The following is a 12,994-nucleotide window of genomic DNA, read 5'->3' as shown; positions in this document are numbered from 1 at the left end:
CTGTGTGTATCCTGGTGGGTCAATGAAACCCTCCTTTGTGATATGTAAGAAGTGATCTCTGTAGAAGCTAAGCTTCACTGGGAGTTCACTCAGTTCCAACCAGGTCCGAAAAGTGTGTAGCTGTAGTAGATCCTCACGGATAACCTGGTTGGCCTCGTGTGATAAGAGGGGAGAGAATGGAGCATCCATGCTATACTGGAAGGGAGGTAGTCTATCCATGTGGAGCGCCAATCGCTCAAACCATCTCTCCGTACGTGCATACCAGCACCTTTGATCTCCTCCTACTGCAAGTGCCATAGAAGAGGATAGAGCTATCCATGGTAGCCTGCTACGACCCGAGGTATAATCCCCATATTCCCTAACTTGGTACAGATATGTGATGACTTGAAATGCAGCATCTAGCTGTAAAGGGGGTGACCCAAACTCAGCCTGAATGATCTGGTGAGGAACGGATGACTTACCACGAATCATCCGTGATAGCGGGAGAACTTGTAGCCGCTCCACACGGGCCCACTCTGTATCCGACAAGTTTGGCCCCCAACAAGGGCTGCGGTACATTCCTGCTAGGCGAGCCAAGGAGTCAAAAAGCAACCCCTTGGTGCGTGGATCCTGAAAGTGTGAGCAGAAGCACTGCCTCTCTAGCCTGGCCAATGAGGCATACCCTCTACTCAAGCGTGCCTGCATCGCGGGGTCTACAAAGGACACCCTTGTTTGACCCCAATGGTACTTATAAGCAAATGTGGTTGCTTATAAGTTATGTCTAGGCTTTCGTTGTGTAGACAAAAGTCAGTCTATGGAAGGTTTTGTTAGTAGGAGACATGACCCTTGTTGAAGTAATATAACCACCTACTCTTGCGCTTGAGCTGGGAAAATTTCTTGGTGTGCAATGAATTAAACACATCGCATAGTAATTTATGAATATCTAGTTAAGTGGATATGGCTTGAAGAAAATCAATCTTCAATGTATAAAAGACTGGGAACCTCAAGCAAAAGGTTTCTAGATGTTTCCAGGGTATCTTAAGTGGATAAGGAGTATCACATCGATTAGTATGCAGATCCCTTAGTGTAAAAATTAGTTGGAGTAGGAACCTTGAGAGCGATGAACAATGGATAGGTCTAATTCTATTTATTTATTAAAGAAAAGTATAACTGTAGTTCAGTTAGATGGTGGTGTAAGTGGATTTTATCAAGCGTTGGAAATTTAACTGTTGGTATATTCAATGATTCAACACATAATAATCAAGTATCATAACTAGAGGGTGCCTCAGCATTGGACTAAGGCTATATGCCAATAGGACCCTTGCTATGTTGAATAGGACCTTCTGGAACTTGGGTTAAAATCAGACATAAAAAGGGTCAAGAACACTGGCTAGGAGGTTAGCCATCATCCATGTGAACTTTCCTGTTGTGTTTCTATGTGTGGCTATGAGGAAAGAGATCATGGTTCCATAGGCAGACTGTTTTTCGTCAGGATTGCATGGCTTTACTCTGCTATGGTTTGTCTTTGGTTAACTCTTATCAGGAACCTAGCTGGTTAACCCACAAGTTTTGTCATTAAGTCAATTCTTCTTTCTCATCTTTTTATTTATAGGAGGTGAAACATGAGACCTTTTGGTGGCTAATTTTCTATGTATCCTAACATTGAAATGGTGTGTGCAGCCAAAGATCGGCTTGTTTCCTCGGATTTTTGGCCATGAGGCAGCTGGGTATGTACTTCACTTGAGTGTAACCCAAAGCATTGAAGCTGTAGTCAACTCTATTCTACAACTGTTTTTTCTGCTCAGTGCTTAGTATGCCAATTCCGTTGGAAAAGGAGGTATTAGAACCGCGTGAAAGAAATGAAAATAGGAATTATCCTGGCAGCCTCGCCCTCCCCACCCCATACCTACCCACACTTCTAGGAAAATGGAAGAAATTTCGTACAAGACTTGTGCGTACATGCATGACAAGACTCTGAAACAATGTAGCAAAATGCAAAATATGCATAATGGTAGTACTAAGTCCTAAGTACAACATAGTCATGCTGGTGGTCAACTATATATCAATCTCATCATCATCATGATCATCATCAGGACATCAGGGTGGATGAGGCAATGGGGGCATGAAATCCGTGATAGAGTGCTGTCGACCGCTCACAGGTGCAGCCCTGGCACGTCTCTTGGTCATAGCTCTGCGTCTAACCAGGGCTACTATGACCCCTGTCGGTCCGGCTCCGGACTCTAAACAGGGAGGGGATGTCCCCAAGTGTGATCTTTGTGTCAACGCTCTGTCTGAGCTGTCGGGTCACTGGTTTACGGTCACGGTCATGTCGAGGCCTCATCTTGTGGTGGTCCATGTGATCTGGCTGAAAAAACTCCGTGACAGAGTTCTGAGAGGGATCAACCAAGAAAAAAATCTGCTCCCGTCTTCGTGCTCGAAGTATCCTCTCATGGTGTCTGAGTATCTCATGAATGAAACCTACCAAACATCGCTAGTCTGGGTAGGAGAGGAATCCGGACAACATCCCATAGCTATCTATCTCTGAAGAGGCAATAGAAACGCCCTCGAATCTCATAGTAAACAGGACATCTGAAGATGAAGTGCTCCTCTGTCTCAACCTCCTGCATGTTACATAATGTGCATATGCACCTCTCCCTGGGTAGTCGTTCTACTGTGCCGCTCTCGATACGAAGCCTATATGAATAGACCTGGAACTGCCCAATAGAGATCCTCAGTGAATGGGGTAAGTAAATCTGCATGTATCCTGGGAAGTCAATGAAACCCTCCGCTGTGATATGTAAGAAGTGATCTCTGTAGAAGCTAAGCTTCACTTGGAGTTCACTCGGTCCCAACTAGGTCCGAAATGTGTGTAGCTGTAAGAGATCCTCACGGATAACCTGGTTGACCTCGTGTGATAGGAGGGGAGAAAACAGAGCATCCGTGCTGTACTGGAAGGGAGGTAGTCTATCCATGTGGAGCCCCAATCGCTCAAACCATCTTTATGTGCGTGCATACCAGCACCTCTGGTTCCCTTTTGTTGCAAGTGCCATAGAAGAGGACAGTGCTAGCCATGGTAGCCTGCTATGCCCAGAGGTGTAATCCCCATACTCCCTGACTCGATATAGATACGTGATGACCTGAAAGGCAGCATCTAGCTGTAATGGGGGTGACCCAAACTCAGCCTGAATGATCTGGTGGGGAACGGATGGCTTACCACGAATCATCCATGATAACTTGAGAACCTGTAGCCGCTCCACACAGGCCCACTCTGTATCCGACAAGTCTGGCCCCCAACATGGGCTGCCGTACATCCTTGTTGTGCTGGACGGACCAAGGAGTAAAAAAGCAACCCCTTGGTCCGTGGATCCTGAAAGTGCGAGCGGAAGCACTGCCTCTCTAGTCTGGCAAATAAGGTAATCCTCTGCTCAAGCGTGCTTGCATCGCGGGTCTCATAGTGAAGATGGATCCAAAAAAGACAACCCCAAGATAAGTGTATGATGAAACTATCTCAACAGGTGACCCATCAAATGTGAACTGCTCCTGGCACATGACGGCTCGAGATGTATGGAAGATCATAACCTTGGTTTTACCCAGGTTGACCTTCAAATCATGAGACTCATAGAAGGACTGTAGTGCGTCAAGGTGTCTCTGGAGCTCCTATGCTGAGGAAGACAAGAGAGCCATGTCATGTGCGTAAAGCAATATCCGGATCAGCGTGCCCACGAGAGAGCAACCTACCCCCCCTGTGTCTGCATCAATGTGTCAAGCTCGTCAATGTAGAGGCCAAACAAGGCAGGTGATAATGGACACCCTTGTTTGACCCCGATAGTGCTCATGATCTCATTTGTCCACCCAGATCTTGCCTGGACTCTGCTTGAAACTCTCTCATAAAGTGCCATGACAGCCCAAATGATCTCCTGGTCATAACCCGAATCTTGTAGGCACCGTATGAGGCGGGCTCTCAAAACCGTGTCAAATGCCTTGCAGAAATCGGCAAAGCAACAATAAACCCTCTACTTCCGTGCCATTGCCTCCTCAATGATACATCTGAGTGTGAGAATGTGGTCCATGGTTCCATGATCACGCCGGAATTCGGCCTGTCCTATTGCTCTAAGTCCTGGACCCTCCGCAAATCTACTGACCTCGGAATCAAGTATTGATGCATAAATCCTGGACATGACATGTCGAATCATAATGGTCCTGTAGTTCTCTGAGCTTATGGGATCCCTTGCCTTGTGGATGGGTGTCCAGGTGCGTGGAAACCCCAAACAAACAGCTTCATTAAAGAGCTTTGCTAAGATCGGGGCTAGGAGGTTAATCCTATATGCAATGAACTCAGTGCATAGTCCCTCTTGATCCTTCACTCGGCCATTATGAATTTTCATTACGGCATCCTTTACCCACCCCTTAGTGAAGAGGGTGCAGGATGTGGGGCGTGGCATATGTGAGAGGTTAGGGACTGGCTGATTTGGGATGTCATAAAGTGTGCGTGCATAATCATACCAGACCTGAGTGTCAGTGAGTGGTGAGGGGGACCGTCCCTCTAGAAATCTCGGCCTAAAGTCCTTAGAGTTGTTGCTAAATAAAATGTTCAGTAGCTCCTCCTCGTTCTGACGAACAAAGTCTAGTTTCTTTCTGCGTACCAATCGACGATACTTGCGTAGCATCTTTGGTTCGCTTGGAAGACTGTTTTGGTTTCAAATCAGAGATGATGGTGTAAAGCCTTACACTGATTATCGTACCAGCTATTACAGGGTACGGTCCCAGGGGGTGGTGGGCGGGTGGAGCTGGTGGTGTGAGGGAAAGTGTGAAGGGCAGCCTTGTGTAGTAAGCGGGTGACCAGGGCAGCACGATCCTCTAATAGGGGTATGAAGTTAATATAAGCGAGAAGTATGTACAGACGGCCAACGTAGTAGGTGAGTGATCGCGGTCAAAGCGTATATCATGATAGGTGGAGTAAGAACTCAGTGGGGTGGGAGGTGCTGTGCGAGAGGGAGTGAAAATGCTAAAGAAAGGATAGGTATGATCAGTCCCTGGAGGGAGAGTGCTACGGTAAAATCAGTGATGCGAGAGTGAAGGTAGGGGATCACATGATGTAATCAACGCTGGAGCCTCCCCATGTGGAAAGCACATGAAACCACTTGAGGAGGGCCATCTGTCAAGACCATTATAAATAATGAGATCATGCATCTTGCCAAGGTCTAATAGGACCTACCCATAAGATGTGATCGGACCTCGTTTGTCAGTCGAAACCCGTTGCATACCCACATCCTCAAGGTCAATGTTTGGCAGTAAAGTGGAATCATCTTTGAAGTCGAGGAGTGGTACCTGACGGGCGCCTGTCCTCGCGTTGAAGTCTCCAACTAGGAGGACTTCTCCGCGGCTAGAAAAGCCAACAATGGACTGATAAAGAGCAGCAAATGGAGATGTCTCATCCTCACCTCGAATATCTCTGGGAGGTCTTCGGGGAAAAGTAGCAGACTGCAACAAACAGATCCCGGCTGTCCATGTGCCGAATCCGGATCCAAAGAAACTTGGAATGTGCATCTCTTTGCTCTACTGAAATGGTCCCCAGAAGTGTGGATCTGTAAAGGACTGCGACTCCACTTGACCTCCGAACTCCCCCTGAAAGGAGAACGAAAGAAAGAAAGTTTATTATAAAGGTCATCGAACTGAGATAGCCCAAGAAGAGTTTGACGGCCTAAAAAGGAAAACCAAGCCATTGAGCCCTAGGTCATATAGAAACCTAAAGGAGCAAAGGTACTATCCTAGCAATCCCCTTCCAAATAACCCTTGCTTGTCTGCAGTCCCATAAGCAATGATGAATTGACTCCTCAACAGGCGTTATAGCAAGGACAAGTAGAGTCTGCCCCGAACCTGGACCTCCATAGGTTCACTGCAATACCTCCATGAATAAACAACCAAAAGAATGGAGTGATTTTTCTATTCCTGAGGGATTTCCAAAATTTTCTCTAAAAAACTCTCTACAAGTTAGCAGAAATATGAAAGTTCTCCCAGTGAGGGGCTCTCGAGGGCCTCTAGCCTCTATAACTGATCCGAAAGTTCTTGGCATTACTTACAATTAACAAAAGAGGGGAAGACTCTTCTCTCGGTGCCCTACATCAATCCACTTCCATTCTTTAGGATCCCACTGCAAAACTTAATGGGGATGCCTCCATACAGCCAAATCTTCATGAACCCAAGAAAGTAAGACGTGGGCTCGCCACTCTAAGTCCTTGCCATGCTCCACATATCCTATGATCCTGACAGGCTGAAAGGAAACACCCAAGAGATTATCATCTGAAGACTAGGCAGTTGGCCACCCAACTGAACATCATGACCACCTGTCCTCATTAAAGCCCCCATCCAAGTAGAACAAACAATAGGCCTACCATCTATTTATCCAATCCTCTGGTAAGGCTGCATCAATCTATTGAATCCTCCCTGCATTTCCTTAGAGGTGGCTTACCATTTGCTATTTACAATCCTCTGGAAGCTTTTTGAAAGCTTCTAGGATCCTACAGAGGAAGTAGGACCTCTCTCCCATCTGGACCTCTGCATATAATGAGACTTGCCAACCGGTCTGCCATGCTCATCAAGTATGCTATCATTTCATATGACATGCTGCCTATCTATCTCTTCCTGGGAAGTGAGGGGAACTCTCCGAAGAGTGTTGAAGGTGTCCCAAGCTTCAGAATAGCAACCATAAGAGGAGAGGAAGGAGATCTAGTTGGGATGAAGTAAAAATCCACCTGGTACTATCTACCCAACCTCCACTTGAAGAAGGGGTACAAGATTGTTTGCATCGACAAATTAGGAAGTCCTTCGAAGGCTCTTGCCCAAGCATAAGTCTCCTAACCATAAACTTGCAAAGTAAGTCCTTGCACTGCAAGTCTAGGTTTATGATATTTAAACCCCCTTTCAGAGTGAAGGTCTCCCAAGCCACCCTGGCTATAGTGTCCGCTGTGCCATCTCACCCCTTCCAAAAAAAGTTCTGTGTAGGCCTCTTGATTGAGTAATGCAATCCCTAGAGCTGCACCAGCAAGAGAAAACAAACTATGCCATGCCAATAAAACCTGTTTGACAACCACCACCCTGGAGGCAAGGTCCACTTGGCTGAACTCCAAAAAAAATTTCCTCCTGATGCTCTCCAAAACTAGAGCAAATTGATGTGAAGAAGAGATAATGATACCGACTTGGCATCCTAAATACCTGATGGTAACTCTCCTTTGAATCCAAGTAAATCCAAACTCAGCCCCCCAATTTGGAGTGCCCGATCACTAATCCATGGATACAATTAATGTGTACACCAGTTGCAGTACAAAACAAATCCAAGGCCGCCTTGAAAGAAATAAGAGTTTGAGGAGTGTCATAAAAAAGGACAGCAATGTCATTTGCCAGCTCACAATCCAGGAGTTCCTCACATTCTGTCTCAGGGGAAGTCTCAGGCCAAAAATATCAGCTTGAGATCATAAAAAAATGCTCATAGCTTCAGCCACAAACACAAAATAGAAAAGGGGCTAGAGGGCATCCCTAATGAACTGATGTAGAAATCTGAAATCTCTCTCTTTGAAAAGCACCTGGTTGTGGGCTGATCTGTACAAAGAGGAAACCCCTCTAATCCAGGCATATGAGAATCCAAAACAATGAAGGGTGTTTGCATATGTGCTAATGCAGTTATATAGGTATAAACTCTATATAAACTCTCTACATTGATGCAAGATTTTACACCTATATAGCTACGTTAGCACACATGTATAACTGCTCTTGCATAAATATAGATGTCCTAAATGCACTTATATAGGTATAAACTCTTGCATAAGCACATACAGTGAATATGCATGCCTGCATACATTATGTTCGTTTAACACACCTTGTACATTCCAACACACTTTGTGTACAATATCATACATAGCATGGTACATGAAATCCTCTTTGATAGAAAGTTTATATGCCTCCTACTTTTTGTGTGTAACAATACGTATTGATTATCTTTGAGTCAAACTTCATACATAACTCACATGCTTGCATGCGAATCCCACAGTGTGCAGACACACATGCTTGCACCATCTCAGATGTATATGCTGATATTAAATGAGAACTGTAATATTTGCAAGTTGTGTTTGTATTTGGGTTTTAAGAGACAAAACATCATGCTGTCATTCATCTTTAATCTTTGCAGTGCCAGTAAACATTCTAGATTTGCTTTTGAATTGTTGTTGACTATTGCAGGATTGTTGAGAGTGTTGGAGAAGGTGTCGCGGATTTTAAGGAGGGTGACCATGTTCTTCCACTGTACACTGGAGAGTGCACAGAATGTGTTCATTGCAGATCGTCTAAGAGTAATCTGTGTGAAAGGTTCAGGGTCAACACAGCCAGGGGTGTCATGCTCAGTGACAACAAGACTCGTTTTTCAGTCAAGGGAAAACCTGTACATTACTTTTTAGGGTCAACATTCTGCGAGTACACAGTTCTGGAGCATGGAAATGTTGTGAAAGTTGATCCTACCGCTCCTCTTGAGAAGATTTGCCTTCTCAGTTGTGGGGTCACAGGAGGTATGGTCAGGTCAAAGAGTATAAAAATATGTACATTAATTGCACTTATATTTAAGTAAAAACTTATCCTTAGAATTGGTTGCGAGTCCGGGGGCAGGAGACGAATCTGAACGTGGCTCTGATACCACTGTAGGATCGTTAGATGATAGAGAGAGAGCAAGGTGCAAAGAGTCGATAGAGTCTTAGCCGTCACGTCAACTAGAGTAATAGAAAAAGAAAGAGTACAAAGTACTTGTACCTAGACCTAGGACTAGGTGTCACGTAGGACTAAGTGTCCTATGTGGCCTAAACGGCACTAACACTATAAGTGCCTATATTTATGCCTACAAGGCACATACCATGGCCTATAGGGCATCACTAGAACCACCAGGATGGCCTACAAAGGAGGGGTCGAGAGGGCTGAGATAGGTGGAAGAGGTGGAGTCGAGGTGGAATAGGGGCAGGAACAGGTGGGGAGTGGAGGCGGAAGAGGGGAGGGGAGGGATGGGATGGGCGGGAGAGTAAGAGTAGGGGCAGAAGAGGGACTGGGAGGGATGAGATGGGTGGAAGAGTCAGAGTAGAGAGGCTGATAGGGGAGGCAGAAAGGAGAGGGGGTGGAGACGGCAGAAGGGTGGAGTGGGCTTAGATGGGTGAGAGACGGGATGGAGAGGCTGAGAGGGGTGGCAGAGGAAGAGGGGCAGGTGGAGAGCCTGGCAGGAGGGAGAGGGGCGGATGGGCAGGAAGGGAGCAGAGACAGCAGGGGGTCACAGAGCTCGAGGGCAGCAGGAGGAGCTATGATTGTTGAATTTCCAAATGCTTGGAGTGGGCTGAGATGTGTGGGAGACGGGATGGAGAGGCTGAGAGGGGTGGCAGGAGGGAGAGGGGCGGGTTGAGAGGCTGACAGGATGGGCAGGAAGGGAGCAGAGACAGCAGGGCGTTGGAGAGCTTGAGGGCAGCAGGAGGATTATTGTAAGGTTAATATACATTATTTTTACGTGATGTAGGCCACATCCTATTTTATATTAGAAATTGTGCCCTGAAGGAAAAGATGCAGTTTTTGAGATTCTTCCAATGGAATGATAACAGGTTTAGCGTCTGTTTGGAATGTTGCAAAAGTGGAGAAGGGTTCAACTGTAGCAATCTTTGGTTTGGGAACAGTGGGATTGGCTGTAAGTATTGAGTTCAACATCAAATTGAAAACATATTGGGATTATGTTTCATATCATCGGAGATGGATCGTTTCCTGCTTCTACTTATCATCTTTTGAATTGTCCCTTTCATGTGCATGTCAATACTGTGATAGGTTGCTACAGCAGCTCGAATAGCTGGTGCTTCTCGAATTATAGGGGTTGATATCAACTCAAAAAAGTTTGAAATAGGTAATGAAAGGAGAACCGTCTATTAAAGTGGTAGGAACTTTTTATTTTAGCAAGGGGTTATGTGCAAGCAAAGTCCATGTTTTCTGCCGTTAGTTTACTTCAGTTGACTTGTTTATTCACATTATTTTATCTTGTATTTCTTCCTCTGCAGCCCACACTTTTGGTGTTACTGATTGCTTGAATCCAATGGAACAGGGTGAACTTGTGCAGCAGGTTCGATGTTTTCCATACTGTTAAATCTGGACTCTAACAATCTTACCTTTAAAGGAAATTCTTATGCATGCCAACCTTTAAGAAAAAAATTTACTCTATCGAATATGTACAAAAGAAAGCTACATGAAAAGATTTCATCTTTGAATGAAAAACTTCTTAGCCTTTCCATGTTGAGATGTGAAATAGGGTCTTATCTCAGTCTGAGGGGTGCACTAGGCATCTCTAGTCCCCCTGATCATGGGGGTCTGGAGTGTACAATTTATCTAATTTATGGCCTCTCTAGCACTTCAAAGACATAATAAACCTTTCTTTCTTCTTTCTGTCTATCATGTTGGAATGTTAGGGTCAAAGCCCCAGCTATGAGCCCCCAAATGAGAAGGACTAAGGGCCTTGACACCTGTAGTCTGGGGGCAGAGGAAGGGGTGCCAGTAGTGCTGAACAGAGAGCTGCCAGGTGGGCAGCAACAGCAGTGGCAACGGATTCTTCTTGTATTGTCTTTAGGGCAGCCTTGAAGGCCACCCAGGCCAGCAGCAATGGTTGGCAATGGCCCTGTGTTAGGGGTATTGTGCTGGCTGGAACGGCAAGATATGGCACCAGTAGCATGGCCTTTGGTAGGTGGAGGGGGGGCAGGTCAGCCTAGTTAGGTCGGCCGGATCAGACGAGCTGGCAGTGCTAGAAATAGCAGTTTGTGGCACGGCCGTTGGCGGCCAGATTTGGGCCCCAGTCCCGATAGGAAGGGACACAAACCAGCTCAGTCTTGTGAGAAAACAAGAGAGAGCAAGAGAGGAACCAAACGTCTGAATAGAAGAGATAAGAACAAAGTACAACTTACAGGCCTAAGGTTTTGTCTTAGTGACAAAACCTTATCCTAACTACTAACTGTAGTTAGGTGTCCTAATTGTGGTTAGGGGAAAAAACCTCTAATGAGGGAAAAGTGCCCCTAACCCACTTATTGGTCATACATTGGTCACTGCCATGAATTATGGCGATAATTCCAACACCCCCTTGTAGTGCCAATGTGATGATGTACAAGGTAAGGATCACAAAAAAAAGATAAGTTCAGGGCACTGCGAAATGCCTCAAACTTCTCACGTGGAAGTGCTTTGGTGAAGATGTCTGCAACATTGTCGTGTGTGGAGACATGGATCATACTGATCTCCGCTACCTGTAACTTCTCTCTGACATAATGATAATGAACCTCAATGTGCTTCGTGCGAGCATGAAACACAGGATTCTTTGCAACAGCTATAGCACTCTGACTATCGGTGAGAATTGGAGAAGGACCCTCCAATGAAAGATGAAGATCAACAAATAAACGGCATAGCCACACACACTCAACTGTTGCTGTGAAAGTTGCCCTGTACTCAGCTTCACATGAGGAAGTAGCCACAGTAGATTGTTTCTAACTAAGCCAAGAAATGCAAGCATGTCCCAAAAAGAAACAATTACCACTTGTGGACTGCCTAGTGTCATAATCTCCAACCCAATCTGAGTCACTGTAAGCATGCATCTGCAAGTCACCCCCCTAGGAAATATCAAGCCAAAAGACTTTGTGCCTTGCAAGTAACGGATGATGCGTTTTACAGCTTGCCAATGTGCTGTCTTTGGGCTGTGCATATACTTGCTCACCTGTGATACTACAAACTGAATATCGGTCCGTGTATTGCACAAATAAATGAGGCATCCAACAGCCTGGCTGTAGAGTGTGGCATCTACTGATTCACCTGCATCATACATAGTAAGCTTCAGCCCTAGTTTCATGGGAGTGGCTGTAGGCTTGCAATCTTGCATGTTGAATTGATCCAAGGGCTTTTGCACATACTTGGATTGAGACATAATAATGCCACGTCTCTCTTGTATAAAATAGATCCCCAAATAAAAATGCAAATCTGACTTGTCAAATGTAGCTTTCAATTCAGCTTTGAAAGCTGCAATTTTTGTTAGAAATGACCCAACAGAGGGTACACACAGCGGAAGACTTATAGTAATGCCCAGGAGCTCACACAGTGTGCGTGTGGGGTGTGGAATCACAAACTTCTTTACTTATGTGCATTCAATAGACGTGCAGACTCATCAATAGACAATGAACTGGCCAGATAGAGAAACCACCAAAATATATATTTCCGTCCAAAACTTTGGACACAATACAAGAGAGATAGATCCAGAGTCCCACCAATGGTGTGGTCCTCTGATCTTACCACAAGGTCCTTCTCCTATCTGCTGGCTATCTCTAGACTCGAGCCCGCGTGCTCCACCTCGAGCGTAAGTAGACTTTCCATCCAAAGATCTCAGCACCCTGCTGCCCTAGTAGACAGCCTAGGCTTCAGCCCCAAGTGAGCTCAGTCTACAGCAACTCTGGCCCTGCTTTGCCTCTTGGATGTAGGCCCAAAGATCAGGCTTCTGCTGCTCCTGCTGCTCCTATATATGCTGACTTGCTGGATGCGAAATGAGGCCTGTGGCCTCTGCTTTTATAGGCCCCAAGGGCCCCTTGAAGTAACCGACCAGCCAGCCCTAAATGGGCCGACTGGCTGGTCTGTTTGGGCCGACCAGTCTGCCCCAAAACCAGCCCTTTAAGGGCTCCAAAACTAGGGCCCTTTGGCCCACACTTCCAGGGCTTTTGGCCCTCCAATCTAGGCAAGGGCCCAGCCTATGTAAGGCATGCCACTGCCCACTGTCAGCCCCATTTGCTGCTTCACCAGGCCTGCTGGTTCTGCCCTCTGCCAGGTTCTCTCCAGCCATGTGTGCAGTGCCATACACTGCTGATGTCATCGTGCCCTGCCAGGTCAGATCTAGGGCTTGCTGTCCCTGCCATCTGCACTGTAATTCGCGCCATCTGTTGCAGCCTTCTTCTCTTGTGAGGTGCTGCCCATGTGGCAGCCCCCTCTCTCT

General features: G+C 46.1%; 1 protein-coding gene across 2 annotated transcripts in view; it reads left to right on the top strand.

Annotated features, from left to right (window-relative positions):
- LOC147904106 (alcohol dehydrogenase-like 6) overlaps positions 1–12,994 on the top strand; it is a 78,057-nt gene that overhangs the window by 43,264 nt on the left and 21,799 nt on the right. For both annotated transcript variants that reach the window (XM_087370605.1, XM_087370610.1), the window contains 5 exons: positions 1,660–1,706; positions 8,212–8,534; positions 9,600–9,682; positions 9,817–9,892; positions 10,044–10,105. In XM_087370605.1, the coding sequence (XP_087226731.1) occupies positions 1,660–1,706; positions 8,212–8,534; positions 9,600–9,682; positions 9,817–9,892; positions 10,044–10,105 (591 nt within the window). The remainder of the gene's footprint in view (positions 1–1,659; positions 1,707–8,211; positions 8,535–9,599; positions 9,683–9,816; positions 9,893–10,043; positions 10,106–12,994) is intronic.

The sequence above is a fragment of the Dipteris shenzhenensis genome, chromosome 3, assembly GCF_047967505.1.
Source record: "Dipteris shenzhenensis isolate YYH24624 ecotype China chromosome 3, Dip_SZ_1.0, whole genome shotgun sequence".
In the NCBI taxonomy this organism is placed as follows: Eukaryota; Viridiplantae; Streptophyta; class Polypodiopsida; order Gleicheniales; family Dipteridaceae; genus Dipteris; species Dipteris shenzhenensis.
The sequence above is the reverse complement of the archived record's forward strand: the minus strand, read 5'-3'. Positions and strand labels throughout refer to the sequence as shown.